Source organism: Austrofundulus limnaeus, unplaced genomic scaffold, assembly GCF_001266775.1.
Source record: "Austrofundulus limnaeus strain Quisiro unplaced genomic scaffold, Austrofundulus_limnaeus-1.0 Scaffold1517, whole genome shotgun sequence".
In the NCBI taxonomy this organism is placed as follows: domain Eukaryota; kingdom Metazoa; phylum Chordata; class Actinopteri; order Cyprinodontiformes; family Rivulidae; genus Austrofundulus; species Austrofundulus limnaeus.
In genome coordinates, this window is record NW_013953919.1 from 7,382 (window position 1) to 29,550 (window position 22,169).

Sequence of the window (22,169 nt, forward strand, 5' to 3'; positions counted from 1 at the left end):
GTTTTAAATAATAAACTTAAACTTTTTTTTATTTAACAAATTTCTCAATATATAAAATATAACAAATATCAAGACAACATCCAACCCTTTGTATTGTAAGTTGTTTAACTAATTTCTTTAAGGTGAAAACTCTTGAAAACAACAAGACTGTTTTGTCTTATTGCACAAATTAAAATCCAGCTCCTCGTGTTTCTATTGATGTCATTTCCCTGCTAGAAAAAAATGTGTGATGTATGTCCATGGAAGGCAAATATTTAAAAAATCAAATAAGCAAAAGAGGATGGAGTTAAAATAAATAAAAGGTATTCAAGCTACGTTTTGAGCATCCAAAACGTGCYCAATACTTCAAGTTGGCTGCTTGTGCTCCTTCAGGTCAGATGCATTCGGACTGTCGGGAAGCGCCTCTGTTGTTTTCCTCTGCCAGTCTCTGCTTAATGGCGGATGAAATAAAGAAAGTGGCGGTACTTTATTTACTTTGAGCAAGCGAACGTCGTGCTCACAAGATAATTAATCCACCAGATAATTCGTTGGCGGTCTGTTCGGTGAGTTTCACTCCAGGAGCTGTGAGGCTTTCAAGCTACGTTCAGACTGAACTCTTGTTTACTGAACCAGCGGCTGCTGATGTCATTACACTCTTGCGCGATGCTGCGTTCAGGACAAGCATGGAAAATCTTCAACTCTTGCGCCAAACCAGTCGCAATGATGYGTTTAGGTACCGAAACATGGTAGCGTTTGATGTTACGTGAATAGGTTCTCGGTAGTATCGACAGAATTCGGTCGGTACTTTAAAAAGTATCCAGTTCGGTACCCATCCCTACTCATTACTGAGSACAAGGCCCCAATCCGTGGATCCAACTCCATCCATCCATCATTCACGAACAAGACACCCAGATACTTAAACCTCCTCCCCTGGACAAGTGTAGGTATCCATTTTGAAGTCAAAATGTTGCCTTATGTATTATTTGTTTCACATTTAGACAGTTGTACATGCAGTACTTTTCAGTGTTTAGAGGAACATGTTAAAACACTGTCGCTATGCAGGAAATACCATGTAGATCTCAGTTATTGTTTGTTAGCAGTGCTCAGTAGTAGCAACGTGTTTAGTCGAAGTTAAACATGTTTAACATCAAAGGTAATTACAACCTCATATGTCCCTTGGTGAATATGAGTTTGACACCCCTGCTTTATGTAATATATGGCTTATAGAAACATAAACACACAGACATGGGCAAAAATAATATTGCCTTTCAGTGGCAGGTGACAACTGAGGTCATGATGACAGCAGTTGCAGAAAGCGCCGATGGTGGTAGCATCCAAAGCTCCTGTTTTTTGTCTATTACAGCATCACTGAACAGGTTTTCCCTCCTGCTGCTTGGAGGAGTTGTAACAAATCCTAGAAACACAGAGCAGGTCAATACAAACTGCAGACTCAGTTTGTAAAGAGTGCTGGGCTCATTGCCATCCCACTGGCAAGACCCTTGACTTGGACCTGCCAGCTCCCTGAAGAGGCTCGTTGCCAGCTGACGAGTTGTTCTGCACCTCTCACCGGGGTCAGAGCCAGCATTTCCGTGGAAAAGAGAGGGGCAATAGAGGCAAATGGCTCAGGTAGAGAAGGATTTCTAAAGAGAGTGCATTTCAGGAATAAGGGGAAGCGATACAAACAATCTTGAATTAAAACTACTACACGTCTGCATCACTTTATATTCTATTAAAAATATTAATTAGTTATTAAAATTATTATCTTCACCTAAAAAGGTCTTTTAAAAGGTCTAGCACTAGCATTCAGTTCATATTCAGAACGCTACACTACCACCAGTCAAACCCCAGCTCAATATCTGTAAAATCTCAGAGAGCAGAGACCTTGGTGCGAGCGGGCCATTCACTGTAAAAAATGAAATGTTGGATTTACTTAACCATGTTATGTGACCTGGTTCCACTTAACTGAGTTGAGTAAATTCAAAGCAATATAGCAGTTTTTTAACCAAAGGACACGAGTATGTTGCTTTGAATTTACTCAACTCAGTTAAGTGGAACCAGGTCACATAACATGGTTAAGTAAATCCAACATTTCATTTTTAGAGTGTTGGGATGGATCGATTTCTAAACAGAGGTTTTAATATCTACGTAGAAGGGTTTTAGTTTAGTTCTGGCTCTGGTACAGCTGAGCTCCAGCAGTACTGTATATTAGCAATATATTGGGCTATATTAGCAAACTCCCCTGTCAAACACAGTGATTGTGGCTTTGTGCGTTATAGTAGTATAGATATATAGTGACGTTTTCTCTCATGAAAACAAGTGAGAGTGTCTGTGAGTTGCCACGCAGCGGCTCGACAACAAAGGCTCTTATTGGATGACATGCCCGACGAAGGCCATCTAAAGCTAATAGCGATCGAGATCCCGCCTCCTTGCCATAACCAGTGGGTTTGTGTGGGTCTCTGTGTGTGTTATGGTGCGTTCACACCGAACGCGATTTCAGCGTCAAAATCGCAGCCAACGCTGAAGTTTGAAGCTTGTGCACTTTGAGGTCAGACGCAGGACAGCAGCGCTGCACGGCGACAGCCGCCCCGCCCCTCCCTCCTCTGTGGGGCTGTTTAATGTCGGACGAGGAAGTGGCTTTGCTTTATTTACAGACAGCCAGAACGTGTCACGTTCATCAGATAATTAATTAATAATTAATTCACCAGATAATTCAGAGAAGAGGCTCACAGCTCGCTTTCAGGACTATTTTTTCCAGTCCGATGAGTCGCTGCCACGCATTGCTGCGGATCAGGACACGACTGCAGCACTCATTTCAGCTAAAGAGCAGGAGCTCTGTCTGTTTCAGGTTAGTGGACATCATTCAGTAAACTGTCCCGTCGGGAAATATGTCACTACGTCACACAGTGGAGTCTCTCTGATTGGTTGACGCTGCGCGTCGAGCTGCAAAAGTTCAGATTTTCTAACTTCAGCGATTTAGCGTTCGACGCTCAGATCGTCCAAATCGTCCAAATCGCGCTGCTCTAATCGCGCTTGAGGCGCCGCAGAACTTCCCGACGCTGCTTGAAGCGCGTCCACCATAGACTTTGCATGTAAACCTGCTGCTCCTGACGCTGAAATCGCGTTCGGTGTGAACGCACCATTAGTCAACAATTACTGCACTCCAAGAAGTCCTTTGCGATATGAATATTGCACACACTGATATTACAATAAGATTCAGATTCATTTATTGATGACCACACAACACATTGGTGGAATTTGCTTCTGGTACAGCATGACATGCTCACATCTCTGTGTCTAAACAAACAACAATACAAACAATGAGTGTACTTAAAGATATCAGTTAATGATCTGGTTTGGTAACCGTACAGCAGTTGGGAAAAACTGTTTTTGAATCTGAATGATTTTGTTGATAAAGACTTGTAGTGTCTTCCAGAAGTCATAAGTATGAACAGATGATATGCCGGATGAGCGGGGTCTGAGATGATCTTTGTTGCTCGTTGCGTAATGAGTCTATGAAACAATGTGTCAATGGATGGGAGGGCACAGCCTGTAATTTTTGATGATTTATCTATTATACGCTGTAGGTTTTTGCGTGAATGGGAGTCCAAATTTCCATACCAGACTATTATAGATGAGGTGAGTATGTTTTGAATAATGGCGGTGTAAAACTGAATGAGAATGTTATGCCTAATTCTACATTTTTTTATTGTCTGAGAAAAAATAATTGTTTATTGACTTTTTTTATAAAATTGGTTTGAGTGGTGTTTCCATTTGAGTGTGTTACTGATGTGTGTACCTAGGAATTTAAATGAATCGGTGATGGTTATGTTGGAAATGGAGATGGGTGTCTTGTGAGTGGGTGAACGAGAAAAATCAACTTAAGTTCCTGTGTTTTCGATGCGTTAAACTGTAGGTTGTTATTTTGGCACCAGGTAACTACTTGAGTTACATGTTTATAGTGATGTTCATTATTGTTAGTGATGAGTCCAATTATTGTTGTGTCATCTGCATACTTGAGGATAGAGACTGAGCTGTGAGTGGATGTAAGCGTGTTTGTGTAGAGTGAAAAAAGTCAAAGTGAAAGAACACAGCCCTGGGAGGGCACCTGTACTGAGAGTAAGAGGTTAGGATGAGAGGCTACCGATCCTGACTCTCTGTGTTCTTTGTACAAGAACGTTGTGTATCCAGTAACAGAGTGGAATTAATGTCCATGTCCATAAGTTTGTTGAAGAGGTTGACTGGGTTTAAAGTATTGAAGGCGGAGCTAAAGTCAATGAACAGTATCCAGGCATAGATGTTGGGAGATTCCAGGTGTTGCAGGATGTTATGAAGAGCCAGATTAACTGCATCTTCAACAGATCTGTTGGTCCGGTATGCCAACTGGTAACTGTCCATYATGGGGGAAGTGACTTTTTTCAGGTGTGAGAGTACAATRCGTCCAAAGGATTTCATGATAACAGATGTAAGAGCAATTGGTCTGTAATCATTGAGACAGGATATTTTATTAGTTTTAGGTACTAGGATGATAGAATCCTTAAAGCATTTGGGGACTGTGCACTGACTGAGAGAGGTGTTGAAGATGAAGGTAAAGGCGGGGGCTAGCTGAGCTGCACAATGTTTCAGGACAGCTGGGGTGACACCATCAGGCCCTGCTGCTTTCCTCTTTTTTGTTTTTACTGAAAGAGGCTCTCACTTCTACTTYTTGAATGAGAAATTGAGGTGATTGGAGGGGAAATGGAAAAGAGATGGTGCTCTTCAAACCTGCCATAGAAGTTATTTAGTGTGTCTGGTAGGGGGTGAGGCCTTTTATTATAATTGGTCATATTCTTTAGTTTTTGCCAAATTTATTTAGTATCATTTGAATGTATTTGCTGTTCTAATCTTTGTGCATATTGGGTTTTTGCTTTCCTGATTGCAGCCCTAAAGTTGTATTTGGCTGCATTATATTGTTCTTTGTTGCCTTCTGTGAAAGCAGAGTTGTTTTTCTTGCGAAGGAGTTGGAAGTCTTTTGTGAACCAAGGTTTGTTGTAACTATGTATTTTCACTGTTTTAGTGGGGATGCACATCTCTACACAGAAGTTGACATATGACGTCACTGTGTCTGTCAGCTCGTCCAGACTGGCCCCCACTGCTCTGAATATGTCCCAATCAGTGCACTCAAAGTAGCCTCTCAAGGAGTCGATAAAGGCACTGGACCAGCACGGAACACTTTTTGGATTTGACACTCTTGGATTTAAGTTTCTGCTTGTATTTTGGAATAAGAAGGAGAGTGGCGTGGTCCGACCTTCCCAGCGGAGCCCTCGGAAAAGACCGATAGGCACCGCTAACCAGGACGTACAGTGGTTGAGGATGTTAGCGCCTCTACTCGGGCAGGTAACTTGTTGGACGTAATTGGGGAGGTCAGCAGACAAAGGTTTGCATGGTTGAAGTCGCCAAGTGCAATAACAATTGCGTCAGGATGTAAGTTTTCCACAGAGGATATATATATGTCGCCAGTTCAGAGATGGCCACATTAGCATTAGCCAATGGAGGGATGTAAACACCAATCAAAACAACTGAGGCAAACTCTCTGGGAAGACAGTACAGTCTACACTTAACAGTAACATATTCCAGGTAAGGACTGCGAAACTGTTTAGCTCTGTGTTGTTATTGCACCATAGCTGATTGACCATAACACATATGCCGCCACCTTTAGATTTCTTAGACGTTTAGCTGAACTGTCGGCACGGTATAGGGGAAAGCCGGGTGGGGTTACTGCCAGGTCAGACACAGTGTGGTCCAATCAGGTCTCTGTGAGGCAGAGGTCAGAGCAGTCCTTAAAGTCCTCGTTGGTTTGAAACAGAAGAAATAGGTTATCAATTTTATTTTTTAACTATCTGGTGTTGGTGAGAAGCAGAGCTGTTAACGGTGACCGGAATGGGCATTTCCTAAACCTGCAAAGTACACTGGCTTTGTTTTATAGCCAGCTTGCACTTCCAGGAGCAGGGGTACACTGGGATGTCCATGGCTTGAATCTCAGCAGGAAAGGTAGCGATTGTGGCCTTATCAATAACATAGGAATTGTCTTTAAGTGAGAACAGCTCCTAGGGAGTATATGTCACACAGGAGGACTTTTTAACAGCAGCTTCAGCAACCCACTTTTAAATGACGTTACTGCCCACAGARCAGGGACACAAGTTACCGTAGAATATCACCTTGAGCCGCACTTAAACGCCTACTGAGAGGAGAATACCAAGCTGAACGAGATGGCTGTAAATGAGTGCTGCAGGCTTTGTGAGACTAATTTAATTTAATTTGGAAACCTTGTCAACACGGAGTGGCTTCATCCACTTCCTCTGCTGCCATTGTTTAAAAAAAACTACAGACGGATAACTGCGCAGAAAATCAACGTCGTCGGTCAAAACTCCTCCTTCTGTTCTCTGATTGGCCCAACTGAAATGCTCCAGATGAAATCCTTGTCTATGGGAGAAATCCCAGACGGAGCAGTGAAGAGAAACTAGAATTGAGCGTAACTGCGTAGGAAGGCAAGGGCCAGGCTAGCAAAATGTCCTCGTTTCCCAAAAATAACCTCACTTGGTTAAAAACGGAACATGGTTCTCACTCTGTAGCTGAAACAAAAACACACACACACACACACACACACGCACACACACACACACACACACATGCACACTGATATGTGCCAAAACATTACAGCTGCTTTGTCTTTAGCTGCAGGTGATAATCAGCAGGTGGAGGTATTATGCTCAATAAATTCACAGCTTTAAAGACAATTACATAAAAAATGCCACTGTCAACATAATTGTTCATATGCTAGTATATGATGACATAAATAACTATAAGACACTGTCAGTAACCTTTTTAGAATGAAAAAGGTTTTGCACAGGAAGGAACTGTCCATGCATGCAGAGGAAGTTGTGAAACCAAACTGGCGAGAGACAGTAGCAGAGTAAAAGCAAAAATAGCACAAAGAACATATGGTGGTATGTGCACTCAAGCAACAGTTTCATGAAAAAAATAAAGACTCAGAGGTGTGCAACAACATGTGCATGTTGTTTTTTAACAGCACTGTTACAGAAGGAATTGGGGCGACAGATAGACCTGTCACGATAAGCAACAAATCAGTTAATCACATAATAAATTAAAATGAGGTTGATMATTTTCAGTTGCTTGCTTGYTTGTTTGTTTTTTGTGTGCCTCCCTCCTTTCTACTCCATTGCSTAGGGAGGAGTGAACTCTCAAGTTAGGTATCTGCCAGRCTCATGGTCTTGTAACCTCTGTATCATGAGAGCCCCTGGAACAAGTATTTAGTTTGAGGAGTGTCTTTGGTCGCTGAAGCTGCTGTTTAACGTTGTTCTGTGCTACAGCTAACTATTGACATAAAAAAGTCTGATATTTAGTCTGTAAATACTGCTACAACAAAACTGTTGCTTATAAATGCAGTAAAACAAAATCAAAATGATTTTCTTATAAATGAACTTACAATTAMTGCACACTTTATGCCTAAGTAAATATGTTGTTTTTTTCCTTACGGATTTAACTCAATGAAAAACAAACAGCATTGACGATATTATCTTTATTGCACAAAATAGAAGTCAGACAATATACGTAGAACTACATTTAAAAAAACTACTTTATAGTCAGAATTTAATGGGAGCAGCTCTCCTGTAGCTACCTGCCCCTGGCTTCTTTGACCCGGATAGYGAGGCAGCCGGTACCGATCGATGGCTGAGAAGGTGGAGCAGCGGTCCGGGGGCTCAGCTGGTCACTTGTTGAAGGTGACTCTGAACAAAAACAGAACAGGTTCAGGTTAATGTCAGGTATAGACTAGTAATGRTTAGTTTTAGGGAAAATGTCAGGGTTAGGCATAAATACAGTTACAAAAATGAATGGAAGTCAATACAATGTCGTTTTGATGCAAGCGTGAGGAAATGTGTGTGTTGTCTTTTAACAAAATATTTCATGATCCTCTGGACAGATTTGAACGAAACTTGTCAAAAATCATAATTTAATGGTCAACAGCTAATTAAGTTTTAGAGTCAGATGAACATACAGTGCATTTTAAATCCATTATATGCCTACATTTAGTGTGGTAGTAGCTAAGACTTGTCCTGAACACATACTATACTTTGAACGCGAACAAAAAAATTGTGTTTTTCAAAGTTTTGCTGACAATTATGTACTGTAAGTCAGTTTTGTCCGTTAGCAAGATACTTTATCTTGGCCAGATTTTAATGAAACTTTCATAAAACAGTAATTGTGTCCATCTAAAATTGAATAAATTTTAGAGTCATCCCAGTGCAAAATGGCCAACAGCTAAGCCGCCTTAGCAGATACAAATTCGTTATATCTCAGTTAGTTTTATATTTAGATATTGAGATAAAATTTGATATGGCCGGGGTTTTAAAAGTTTTCTACAAGAAAATAAAAGTTTTTCCTCTGACTCAGGTGAGTAAACAACTACAGTTGTTGTTTAGAGCTGTATATTCAGGGTTGCACATAAAATTTTTGGTCTGGTTCTCAGGGGAGAACCTAGGGTTGTTGCTTGGTGCTCACTCATGTTTTCCTTCACTCATTTAACACATTTATCTAGAGGGGCGTCAGGKCATCTAACGTCCCCCTGTTCTATTTTATGACTCCTATCAGCTGCAACGTCTCAGGACATCATGCCAAATCAGTCCAAGTTTTTTAATTTATTATTTTACGCTGCATAAATTTTGTAAACTACCTAAGTGGCCGAGGGGCTGGGTGTCATATAAACATCACAAACTGAACATTTCATGGTTAAATGTCTTTTAGACTAACATGTCCCTCAGATGGACAACTCCTATTTGGTCTTCTGGATCTTTGGCCTTGGTTAAACCAGCTTTCCACACTCCAGTCCAAGCAGCAAATATCTGTCTTTTGCAGAGAGCAAAATAACTTAAAACATACAAATGTTTTATTTGTTAGACTGATTTCTTTTTTAAAAGACTATTTTATTCAAAAAGATAATACTATTTAGATGGTTTCAGCTCATGTAATTATTTATTCTTCGTATTTGATCGTTTAATAAATTACATTTATACCAGAAAAGCTGTATCACAGTATGGTCCTAAATATAAACAAGTTTAGCACATCAAGAACCTTGTTTTTTTTATATAAAATTGTGAATGAAATTTGTGGATCTTTATGATAAATTAAAATAAGATTTAAAACTCTTTCACCTAGAGAACATGGCAAGTTGTTTTTATTTTTTTAATATATATATATACAGGTATATATAATTTTTTGCCTGGGGTGTTAAAYAGAGAATCATCTTTGCTTTAATATGGGGCAAAGAAATGTTCTGTTAGTTAATGTGGTTTAGTTAGAAAAACAGTGAATCTCACAGACAGACTCAGCCTGTGCATGCAGCGACGTGCTCATACAGCAGTCTCTCAGGAGGAGAGTTTAGTCACTCACACAAAGTTGGACAGATCTGTTCAATAACAACATTCTGAACATATATTGAAATAAAAAGTTTGATTTTACAGACCAAAGTCTGGTAGTTCAGGAGCAAAGTACAGGAGGAGCGGAGAAACCAGGACTGWTCGCGTCGCTGCAGTTACTCCAGTCGAGCCGGCCCGCTGCTTCAACCAAACTTGCTCTCACTGAAAGTCCCGCCCTGCTCTGCTTTGATTGGATAAAACGGCTCTGGATTTCAACTGATTTGTTGAAGGCAGTGTCCGTTTAATCGTTATATCAGGGTCCAGCTGTGGCGCACCGAACGATCCATTCACACCAGAGTGGCTGGATTCTTTTTTTTTTTTTTTTTTTTTTTTTTGGTCGCCTTTGCAACCAAACTGGTCGCACTCTAGAGCCCTGCTAGCTGTTGTTTTGTCAGACAGTCAGGTACAATCTTAAGTACGCAAGGGAGCTTTATGACGTCCCATCTGGTGCGCTTTTTCCTTTTTTGACACCGCAAGCGCACCTGCACACTGCTTGTGTATATTAACTTTTATAGCTTATAGCACTGGTGCTACAGAAGTTTCTGGTTTTGTAGCACAGAACAAAAGGTTGTAGCACAAGCATCAGATGTTTGTTACAATCTCTTAAAAACCAAAAGTATTTAAAATTTATTTTAAATTTGAACTTTTGCAGCTCGGCGCGCAGCGTCAACCAATCAGAGAGACTCCGGTTTGTAACCTAGTTATGTCCACTAACCTGAGACAGATGGACAGGAGCTCTTTAGCTGAAATTGAACGCCTGTAGTCGGTGTCCTGGCAGGAGATGCAGGTACCTATGCAAGTCATCAGCTCATCAAACTGGGCTCGGGACATAAATAGTACTGAAAGCAACCCTCGTCAGTGCACAAGTCCTGGAGTGGTGAACCTCACCAAACTCAGAACTCCTTTGAATTACCTGGTGAATCCAGACACGGCACAGGCGCCCAGCGACAATGTGCTCTTGCTCTCACTAAATACAGCCAAGCCACTCTCCATTTCATCTACCATTGTACAGAGACCTGCAGAGGAAACAATCAAGAGGCTCTTCCAGACGTGCGTGATGCACGTCTAGAGCAATTGTGTTGAGTGTCTGACCACAAAGTGCACAAGCATCCAACGTGAAGTGTTAGATGCATTTTTAACACTCAAAATGCAGCATTATCCTCTGTCTATGCGCTTTAAAATGCTATTTATTCATTTATTTTCAGAATTTTTTTTATAAAATGGCCATTATAAAAAATAAAGAATTTCTTATATGTCTGGTACCAGGGATCAGGACACATCCACCTGCCCAAATTTGCATTTTATGTGCAGTGGTATTTGTCAAACCCTAGAAGTGTTAGTAGTTTAGCATTGGACAGTATTGATACTAAAGTTATTGGAACAATATTTTAGTTAGTTTTATTTTCAGCATGTTGCTCCTGTTCCATAAATACATGCTGCATCGGAGCAGCTGGCCAGAGGCAGGTTCAAAATATCAACTAAATACTCAACTAAACAAGCATGTCAGATAATTATTTACCTGGCTCTGACTGCACAACAACTCTAGAATTGACATGCTAACAAGTAGCATCCACAAGCTACTTCTGCAAAAAGTCATCTGAATGGGACGTTGTGTCATTTTCTGCTTATGTGGGTCACATCAGTGCAGTGGGGAGTTCACACTGGAGTCAAATGGAGGTCACATTTAAAATATGATGTCCATGCAAAAAAAAAAATCATTATTGAGCATGAAGACCTTCAGTCACATTATACATTATGGTTTGGTTTGACATCTGAGTTGAAATTTTGGTTATTGACTCTAACTAAAACCATGACTGAAAGGTCTGAGTCACAGATGTATAGAGAGAAGGCAAAAGGGACAGATGGGGGTGTTCAGAGTAAAAGAGGAACGCAGGTACAGTTCGTTATTCTTATTGACACATAGTGGATGTTAAAATGATAAACTTTATCATCTTATCGTTAGCTTGTGCCAGTTCTCTTGTCTGTGTATTGTAAGGATTTAATGAAATGCCCCAAAGACTACTACACTGCAGTGAGAAAAGCTGCCCACTTTGTAAGTAAATCATCCAAGCTATAAAACCATTACAACTGTAATTAAAAGCAAAACATGTTTGTCTCTCAAATCCTCATAGGATTCTGTGCTTGAACATATGCCTGATTACTTTTTACTCTAAATGCAAACCAGATTCCCGGAGTCACTGTCTCTTCAACTTTTAACTGATTTCCCTTTAATTTCACCAAACACATAAATAATGTTAAGAAAATACAGCATGAATTCAGAGTGCTGAATAACTGCTGCTATTTGCTGATGAAGCTAAAAAGAGGTATTAAAGTTAAAACCAAAACACTAGCAAAAGATGAAGTAGTATAAGACTAGCTAAAATGTAGCAAATGGCTGTATAAAAAAGGATGTATAAAAATGATGGTTAGAAAAGTTGCAAGAAGATAGCAAAAAATAAACATGTTGAAAACCTAAAGTATCAAAAGACTAGAAAAGTATCAAAAAGGTAGCTAAAATAGCACAATTTTAGCAACAGGATAAAAGCAGCAAGAGACTAGCTGAAAGATAAAGTAATAAGAAAACTATACAGAACAAGAATACTGAAGCAGATTTGAGATTTTTGAAGGAAATGAAGAAATCTCACTGTATTTCTAAAGGGAAAATATTGGAAAATTTTGAAAAGTATAAAATTTACAAAACACAGAAGTCCTACCACCCATCTTCCAAATGAGTAAAATGTTTTGATATATGAATCGATAATATAGCACAAAATATGCAAAAGTATTTCAATTGCAAAAGAAATGTATGGATAAAACAAAAAATGATGATTCAACATTCAAATAATGAATGTTTTACATTGTTTATTGATGAATAAAAGGCAATGTGAGTTTAACAGATACAAGGACAACCAAAGTCAGCTCCCTCCTTCCCATCAATGATTCAAACCATCCRTTGTGTTGCTGTCTTCTCCCTAGATGTGGAGCACAAAGAGGACGACGGGTGCGATGCAATCAAGACGGAGGTAAGATTTTTGTAGTTTGTCTTTGTTCTCTGGCTGATGTAAGGGTTCTATCTCATTTTGGAGGGCAGTCGCTTTTATTTGTTTGGAGACTGAATTATGTCTGCTCTCTCAAGCTGTATGTTCTCTGGTTGCCAGTAAGACAAGTGATTAGGTTGCATACTGGGCACATTTTTTTTCAGCATCAAAAATTTGTTTTCAACTTAAGAAAGTAGAATATTTGCCCTCTGTCAATCAGATACTAGTAGGGTGTCAATAGATATGTTTACACGGACATAAATAATAAATGACTACCGTATTTTTCGGACTATTAGCTGCACCCGCCATTAAAAAACCCCCACGAACATTAGCATATAAGCCGCACCGGACTATAAGCCGCACCCCCATCAATAAAAAACAAACAAAACAGTACACCCAAAATTGTCGTCAAAAAAGTGAATTCAACATCACATTTATTATTCAAGAAAAAGGTTGGCAAGTTTACCGGTACAAAATAATAATAAAAAATAACTCTCGGGAAAAAATAAGGCGAGAGGTCTGGAATTAAAACATAAAAAGCAAAGCTTTAGGAATTACCGGTAAAGTTCGGATGAATATGGTTCATTTAACTGACCTTATTTTGGTAGTTTTCTTTAACTGTTTCTGGTCCAACAAAACGTCTCATTCATCGTCCTCCGGCGCACTGAAACCGTTGAAGTCCTCCTCTTCAGTGTCGGAGTTAAACTAGCTGAGAAAAGCTGCGTCACACAGTGGTATCTGTTCAGTGTTGCTTTCTGTGTCGCTGTCCTCCCAGGCTGGCTCTGAAGCTGTGGTGTCCTCTTCACGTAGCAGTCCAGCCTTTCGGAACCCATTTGTGATGGTGGACTCGTTCACTCGGCTCCACGCTGTTAGGATCCACTGGCAGACATCAGAAAATGACGCTCTTCGCATTCGGCCAGTTTTTGTGAATGATTTATCCCCGTCAGTCATCCAAGCCTCCCATTCAGCCCTGAGTGCTGCTTTAAATGCACAATTCACACTGATGTCCAGGGATTGCACAAACTTTGTTGTACCTCCAGGAATAACAGCAGGAATTGAGTTGTTTTTCTTGATGGCTTCTTTCACCGAATCCGTGATGTGGGCCCGCATACTGTCCATAACAAGCAGTGCTTTTTTCTAGTTGAAAAATCCTCCTGGGCGCTTTCCGTAGCACTCCGTTAACCAGTCCTTCATCAGATTTTCTACCATCCATYCTTTCTGGTTGACTTTCACAACAATGTCCTTCGGGAGTTGGTCTTTCGGCATAGTTTTGCTCTTAAAAATCACCATTGGGGGGAGGTTCTTTCCAGAAGCAGTGCAGCCCAGCACACAGGTGAAATGTGTCTTCTCGTGTCCGGTTGTTTTCACCATAATGGAAGATTCACCGGTCTAGTTTACGGTCTTAGTCAGAGGCATATCAAATGTTAGTGGCACTTCATCCATATTTATGATGTTGTCCGGTCCGATGGCGTTCTCTGCGATCTTTGTTTCAACAAATTGTCTGAAATTTGTGAGTTTTTCCTGGTAGTCCGGGGGGAGTTGCTGACAGAGAGTTGTCCGTGTCCTGATGGACAGGTCTTTCTACTCATGAACCTAAAACACCAGGACGGTCCGCCATTAAAATTTTCATTGTTCATCTGGAGAGCCATTGCTTTGGCTTTCAGGCGGATTTGCACGGTGGATACACCTCGGCCGTCTGCTCTCTGGGTATTTACCCAATCCTCAAGAAGATCTTCCAGTTCAGGCCACCTAATGTTATGTCCTCTGAAAGCTTTTCTCATCTTCTGGCACTGAACGAGTTCTTCCTGCTGCCGCCTCCAACGCCAAACCATTGATTCGTTCAGGCCGAGCTTACGTGCAGTGGCTCTATTTCCCTCCTGTTGTGCAATTTTAATAGCCTTCAGCTTAAAAGTGACATCATAGGAAGATCTTCTATTCTTTTCCATGGTGAGCGCGTTTGAATTTGAAGAGAAATATCGTGTCTGTCGAAGATCCGTCGTGCCGTGTCTGCTACTAGCTAAAATAAAATGGCGCCTGTTTCGTCTTTCTCCTTTTATGCGCGGTAACCACACCTCTGAGCCCCCACCTCCGGCTAAGTGCCCCCACCTCCGCTACAGAGCACCCACCTCCAGCTAAAGAGCCCCCTGGTGGCTGAATAAAAAATCCACTTATAAGCCGCACCGGACTATAAGCCGCATGGTTCAAAGTTCAGGAAAAAAGTCACGGCTTTTAGTCCGAAAAATACGGTAATCAGAATAAAAATGCAACATTTAAATACCCCTATCAGAATATTCTGATCTGATTCAGCTCGATAGGAATAAATTTGCAATCTGTATGAGAGGAGTGGTTTATGCTGATTGATAATCCAGACAGCGTTCATGTAAACACTTATTCTGATCATGTTATTCTGGTTGTGGAAAACTGACATGAATGCGCATATGCACCCTATTTCAACCTGACATATTTCCAGCTGGCTAAATGCTAACATGTCGAAGAAGCAAAACTGATCCATTAGCAATGCAAACTTTATATTAGATACTTTGAAACAGCTCAAAATTATTGAACGCCTTGATGGTCGAAAGCGTAGGAACACAGGGTGCAGTAACATCTCCATTATCAAAACCTGGTGYGGCTCAATTCTGGGCACTCAGAAGACAGAACATTTGTTTATGTTCATCATAGAACATAGAACTTGTGTCTTTAGGGAACATTTACAACTCTGCGCTTGTCAGTACTTCTATACTGAATAAAAGCCTGGTGCATGTAAACCCTCGTCATGATTGGAATAATTAATTTTGTGTCCATGTAAACGATACATCTGGATTATTTATTACGAATACATTTTAATCCGATTAAAAAATTTTGCACATGTAAACATAGCTATTGCCAGTAAACTCAAGAGTTGTTTTCTTCTTTTTAAATCTTTGGTCATAACCAAAAGCACAACATTTCTTGAAGGAATGCTAGATTCCTAAAGGAACTAGAACTTAGATGGGATATTGTGYCTAGAGATGGGCCAAATGGCTTTTTGAAGGGATCCAGATCTTGATGAGCTGTTTGTTTCATAGAGCCATTCTATTTTGAACAAGCTTTGTCATAATGATATACGCTATCATGTACGCTGTACGTGATGACATCATTCTTTCATGTGGACGGTACCATGTGTCATATCAAGCAGAAACACCACCCTCCACCCTTCCCACTGAGTTGTACTCCATAAGGAGGAGCGATCGTCTCTGTAGTTAAGGAGGAAAAAATAAAAAGACTGTCTGCAGCTTGGTTCTTATCGTTCGTTGTAAGGATCCGTTCAAAAAATTTGGATTGTTCGCAAACATCACATCTCTTCATGCCACCTATCAAATGGTTCATGTGAGTAATAAYGAGAGCAATATCAGTTTTGTACATTATCACCCTATCTGTTACTGTCTCAGCTACTGCCATTCCAAATTTTATCTCAGCATCTGTAAATTTGACAAAGTTATAGAATAGAATAGAATAGAATAGAATAGAATAGAATAGAATAGAATAGTCTTTACTGTCATTGCACAAGCCTGTACACGTGAAGTGACCATAGAGGTATCTTAAATCTACTCAGTGCAATCTCTGAATTGCACTGGGTTATCAATTTTAGAGTTTGCTTTTGGTTTGGGGGAGTTGCGGGGTTTTTGTTGAATGTTTAGTGATATAACTTTTTAATTGTGTTTGGAGAGCGGGTTGGGGTGTTTATGTATTTTTATTGTTGATTGTAAAATGTTTTATTTTGTAATTTTCTTTTTCTGTTATTTTCTTGTTTTTATTATAGTTGGATGTTGTTTTGTTTTTATTATTAGGAGGACGTAAACTAGCCGTAGGCTAAATCTGGTGCAATGCATCAAATGTTTTTATGTTTCTCTTTTAATTGCACATTGTCCTTATAAATAAAATTAAAAAAGACATAAAGGACATGTAGTCATTTTTATGTAGTCTTAAGTGTGACTAAATGGGCCAGGCATTTTGTATTGATTTGACTCCAAAGGTGAATGGACCCAATGACTACTTTCATAGAAAATAATCCAGTGGTTCATCAGGTATCTTTTTAAGACTATAGACACAGTGAGGAGAAAGGGTTGGGCAGGATTGATCATTATCATACCACAGTATAACCTTTAGAAAATACTATGGCATATGGTATTACCAGGGGTGGGGGTATGGTCTGTGGAGTGTTGAATAATTACTAATTAACAGGGAAACAATGAGCCTTTACATACATATAGAGCCAGAGAGGCATGGGAAAAAACTCTGCTGAGACGACAGACAGGGGTGTCTCTGCTGCCCCCTTTTCCCCCCGTTTGTCTTCTGGATGAGCAGAGGTGGTCAGAATTCGCATCAGTAACATCATGGGGCGTCTTCTGAAAGAACCTAGAAGGTTTATGTCCCAGTTTTCTTCGCATCCTTGTGGAAATTGCCGGGAAATTTGGCGCATCACCTCCCGTGACTGATTCTGTCAGATTTTTTTTATACCATCACCATATTTTGAGACCGCCCATGCCTAATCACAAGCAAAAACATTATTGCTTTTGGCGGCAGGTGATAACTTACTGATGCTTTTGCTGAATTTATAGCTACTTATAAAATTCATTTTTTTATATTTCTGGATATTTATCAAGTACATTTTTCAAAGTTTATTCAAACAAATTAAAACAATCCTAAAATAACTCTGGTAAATATTCAGTTAGATTAAAAAAATGTGTATCTCATATTACTGATTGGTTATTTTTTATTTGAGAAAATTTAAATAATCATTAAGTTAAATCCTCAATGCATGAGACCTACAGCCAGTGTGTGTTCAAAATGTCCTAATATAACTTATCAATCTAGTAGGGAAAAAAGTGGAGTAGGTCATCTGGACAGCTTATTTTTTGTTGAAGATATTATAAACATTTTAATAACTTCATTACATTTTTCTTTAGACAGCTTTTTTAGCAAAAGGCTTTTAAACATGCTTCTCTCTGATATTAACCTAAAAGTTTGTACTGGAAATCATATTGGCCTACATTTTTTCTAGATTTGAAGGTTTCTAAAAGCCAACCAGAACATTTGGAAGACTTAAATGTCCCCTAGCCTTTGAAATTGTGAAAAAAAATGGTACCTAATGGTGTATAGAGTGGAAATATCAAATACACTTGGGAGCATTTCTTGCCTCTTGACTTGACACTGTTCGTTGAGTTTTGATTAGACTTTGTGGCCTCCCTTCATCAAATAAATCACTTTTATTTAGACGATTCCAATYTTTCACCAAGCTTTTAGTGCATTTATTTATTCCTTGACATCAATTGTACTAGTCAACACAGTTTGGCTTTAATAGTTACRTAGTCATTTATTGTAGGTGCACTGTTTGACAAAATGTGGTAACGGCTCAGCTATTGAGCATTTAGGAGTGTGTTTCACTCTAGTTCACACATTTGACAGTCATTTAGACTATTAGACATAATTTGTATTGATTAGTTAAAATTTAAAGATTTTTTAATGTCATAGATTGTTTTGTTCTAGTAATTCACCAGTGTGAACTACTAGACTAACCACTAGTGTGGTTAAAGCAGYCTAGTTGAGACTTTCAGTCAACTAGTTTAGCAAAACTGCTGACTAGTATGAATTCTGTTCCAACTAGTTGGCAAAAATGTGTTAGTAGGTAGAGTTTGTTGAACTTGTGTAACCAAACGTGCAACCAGTGCAGTGCATTTTCTAAGTCAAGGATACCTAATAAATACATGAAACATCTTGCCATATACAAGTCATAGTGTCAGATTAGATAAACAGTTTATCTTTTGCATTGTAAAAATAGTTCATAGAAGGAACCGAAAACTAGTAGCTAACTTTCTTTTACACCTTAAACAGGGAGGTCGAGGCAGGCAACGAGGGGGAGTTGGTTGGGAGATCAGCCTTCGTCAGAGGCCCATGCCCAGAATAACCTTCCAGGCTGGTGACCCATATTACATTAGCAAACGGACCAGGGAGGAGTGGATGGCCAAGTGGAAGATGGAGGTGAGTACCCCGTTCTGTCCCAGCCACCACAAACTGCAGAGTGACTGACAGAAGCTCTCTGGGTTTAAGAGAAGGCTCCTGGTGCATTCAAGTGTATTTGATGGGTCATTTGATACCTCATGAAGGTACCATTTGTTTCTGTGAAATTTCTATAGGATGCTTTCCTGGCTTTGTCCTTGTCTTTTGTGTGAGAAGAAGAGACACGCATCAGTGTTGCTCATATCTGTTTTATGCCTCGTTGTTCATCCTAATAAAAGAAATGTAACTTAGATTTGCTTTGTTCTCAGTGCTTTTTATGTTTGACAAGCAGTTGTTTCGATAATGTTGTTTAGCATTTTACAACACACTGAAACTAGGAAAAGCATCTGGCTGTAACTGAACTAAGGGCTTGCTTTTATAATGTATGGATTTGTGTTTTTATTTTTTTAGTTTAGCTAAAAAACCTCCACAAAGAAAATAATTAAAGGCATTAATGAAGGAACACCCACCAAACTAAGGCTAAGGCTAAGCTGAGGTTCTTCTTCCATGAAGCAGCTCTGTTGTCCCATCCATATTTTCAGTTACAGGCTGAGTCATTTCTACCTTCTCCTCTCTGTCAACGCTCTCTTTTAGTTTAAAAATCATAAAAACTAAACAGCCTACAGTATTTTTACAGTCTTTATTTTACAGTTAAAATATACAGTATGTTTATCAAATAAAGTCTAATGTTACAACTAATCATTGATCCCTTTAACTTCAATAACTAGTTACATTTACAAAAATTATGATGGTAAAAGGTGTGAATACACTCATGCGGCCTCTGGTGCGGACCAAACAACTGGACCGAGACCCGCTTTTTGAGGTGGTCTTGGTCCTCTTCCAAATGAACTCTGGTGCGGTTCGCTTCAGTTCGCTTCTGGTGTGAATACAGACCGGACTCTAACCGAACCAACTGCATTAAACATGCGCCTTTTTGGACTTCACAGGCCACCGTTGCTGAGCTAAAACAACTGAAATCACACCCTATTTGTCGTCTCCTGCTTAGCAGCTCTACTGCCAGCATGTAGTGGGTCAGAACATGCAGAGCACCTTGTCTCCTTAGGGTTGTGGCAATTTATTGACGGCACTCCAAAATTAGAATATCTTCGCAAAACCACCATTAAATTAGCTGCTTTTGACATTTTAAATGGTATTGCAGTTGTACTATCAGTACAAATGTGCGCATCAGAACCGCAGCACGCAGGAGTTCCATGTTTTCTTCTGAGTCTGTGTGTTCAGTCCCTCTATCGTCCTTTCTGTCCAGTGGAAGCAATGATCGTCACCCTCGTGGCTCTGTTTACAATTTATAGTTCTTGCAAAAAAGCACAATGTGAATGCAAACCGCACCAAATGAAAAAATAAAGTCCACTTTTGGTCCGGACCAAACAAGTGGACCAAAAGACTTTCATGGTGTAATAGAGCCTGTTCCTTAGAGACTAGGCTTGTGAATTTACTCCAAAGCGTTCAAGAGTAGTACTTAATTTATATTGGGTTAGGGTTACACCGCAAGTTAACAGGTTAAAAAAGGACGTAATGGTACTAGTAAATATATAATATGTAAATATGATTTATTGACTATGTACAGTTTAAAACAGAACAATGTCTCAAATAAAAATTATTGTGAACATGTACACAAGTTTTATTGACTTCAAATTTCATGCGGATAGCACCTTCCTGTCTCGAGTTATGACTAAAATTATTATTTATATTTAAAAAATACAGGTGCTTCCTGGCCTTTTAAACCAAGCTACTTCCAGCTGCCCCTAGCTTCTTCAAACCCCACCCAAAATAGTCAATCCAACCAATCACGTCTTTAACAAACCACGCCCACAAAAGTCAAACCAGCTGGTCATGTCTTGGACAAACTCTTCTCACAAAAGAAACTCCTWGTTAGTGACTGCAGAGATCTTCTCCCTTAAAAACATGTTGTTGTGTACTTGGAGTTTCTAGGAGWGCAGAAAATTTAAATTTAGTCTTTCCTGGTGCTGTCAATGACACAGATGTCAGAATTTGCGATGGAACTGCCAGATAACTCCTGGCTAAACAATCTTGAAAAGCATTGTTATTTCTCGCAGTGTTTTTGTAGTCCAAATTCAAAGATGCCAAAGCTATTAGTGGATAAGTCCAAAAATTTTGGTTGTTGGGTGTATTAACCCACACATCATCCTTCAGCATTAGAACCTCTTGAAAGTGCCTGGAAACKTTTTATTTATTTTTTTGTAAATGTACCAACATCAGTAGAGAAAGTCCTTTTTGTTTGCCTGAAGCCCTGCTTCATCAACATACGCTAGTATTAAAGGATTTGCCAACTTTGATTGATATGTTCCTTCTGCCTAATGGGAATGACGGACACAGCAAAGCAGTAAGCTGCAAATAACTTTATTTTAGACATGAATTGATTGTGCTTTTGATTTACTTTTATTTGAGTAAATTTTTACACAGGTACTTCTACTTGTACTTGAGTACAACTGAGTAACAACTTTTGCTTGTGTATGTTAGTACTTTTTCCACCCTTTTTTGGTTACCCTTTTCCTCCTTTTACCTGTTAACTACCACTTTGCTTCTGCATTTTTCAGCTGTATTGTATACTCAGTAGGGGTGTAAGAAAATATCGATACMCTGAAATATCGTGATATTTCATTTTGCGATACTGTATCGATATTCTAAAGCCCTGTATTGATTTTTTTATTAAGGTTTAAAATGTCAACTTTCCAGCCAGCCATTCATTTTATGTTGTAGTTCAGCCTCTGACCACTAGTTGGCAGMAGTGAGCCAGCCATTTGGCTCCCCTACCTCTTGAGCGCCAGAGAGTAAGAGAGCATTAGCAACAAATACAATAAAACACATACAAAGCAGAACACAGCTAAATGTATCAAAAGTATGTCTATGTAATATTAGAATTTTTTGAGACAATGAATTTTGGTTTTTCGTTTATTTTTTCCAGTAAGAGGTTTTTATTTAATAGAATTTTTGGACCAAAAATATCGCAATATATCGCCTTGTTTACAGTATCTAAATATATTGGGATATATCGGGATATTTCGCATCGTGACCCCTCTGTCATGAAATGTATCGTATCGCCAAATTCTTGCCAATATACAGCCCTAMTACTCAGCTCCTTTTAGCTTTTACCTACAGGCCCTGTGTTCTATGACATTTTAGACAACTTATGTCAACTTATGCAAATTTTAAAGACCTCTACATTAAAGATGGAATTGAAAAAATCAACTGGAAGCTTCTTTTATGCGTGTACATACTGTAATTCTAACAAATTGATCAAATATACAACTTTTATTAGCAATTTAGACGTTAAAAAATGTTTCATAAGTTGGCATAAGTTGTTTAGTGTGACAGGGCCTTACCGTTCGACTCTATTTAGCTTCTGTTCTTATTTTAACTTTAACAACCCGGCTTAATCTTCTTCAACAAGGACTTTCAACATTTCTCTAGTTTTAGGATTAATTTCATTTCTATAAATGTGTGTGSTTCTACAGACTGCTGTCAATAATGGGATGTTGCCCATTTTACGTGAAATTTTATTTGTATTGGCTAAACTTTTACAATTGTTTTCTGCACTCCTTGCCCACCACACACACACACACACACACACACACACACACACACACACACACACACACACACA

General features: G+C 39.3%; 1 protein-coding gene across 2 annotated transcripts in view; it reads left to right on the forward strand.

Annotated features, from left to right (window-relative positions):
* The window catches only part of dnmt3ab (DNA (cytosine-5-)-methyltransferase 3 alpha b), a gene marked incomplete at both ends in the record, with an annotated part of 45,635 nt that overhangs the window by 6,461 nt on the left and 17,005 nt on the right, over positions 1–22,169 (forward strand). Inside the window, 2 exon segments of one of the 2 annotated variants that reach the window (XM_014032704.1) lie at positions 12,426–12,472; positions 18,362–18,508. In XM_014032704.1, coding sequence (XP_013888158.1) covers positions 12,426–12,472; positions 18,362–18,508 — 194 coding nt within the window. 2 annotated transcript variants of the gene reach the window in all.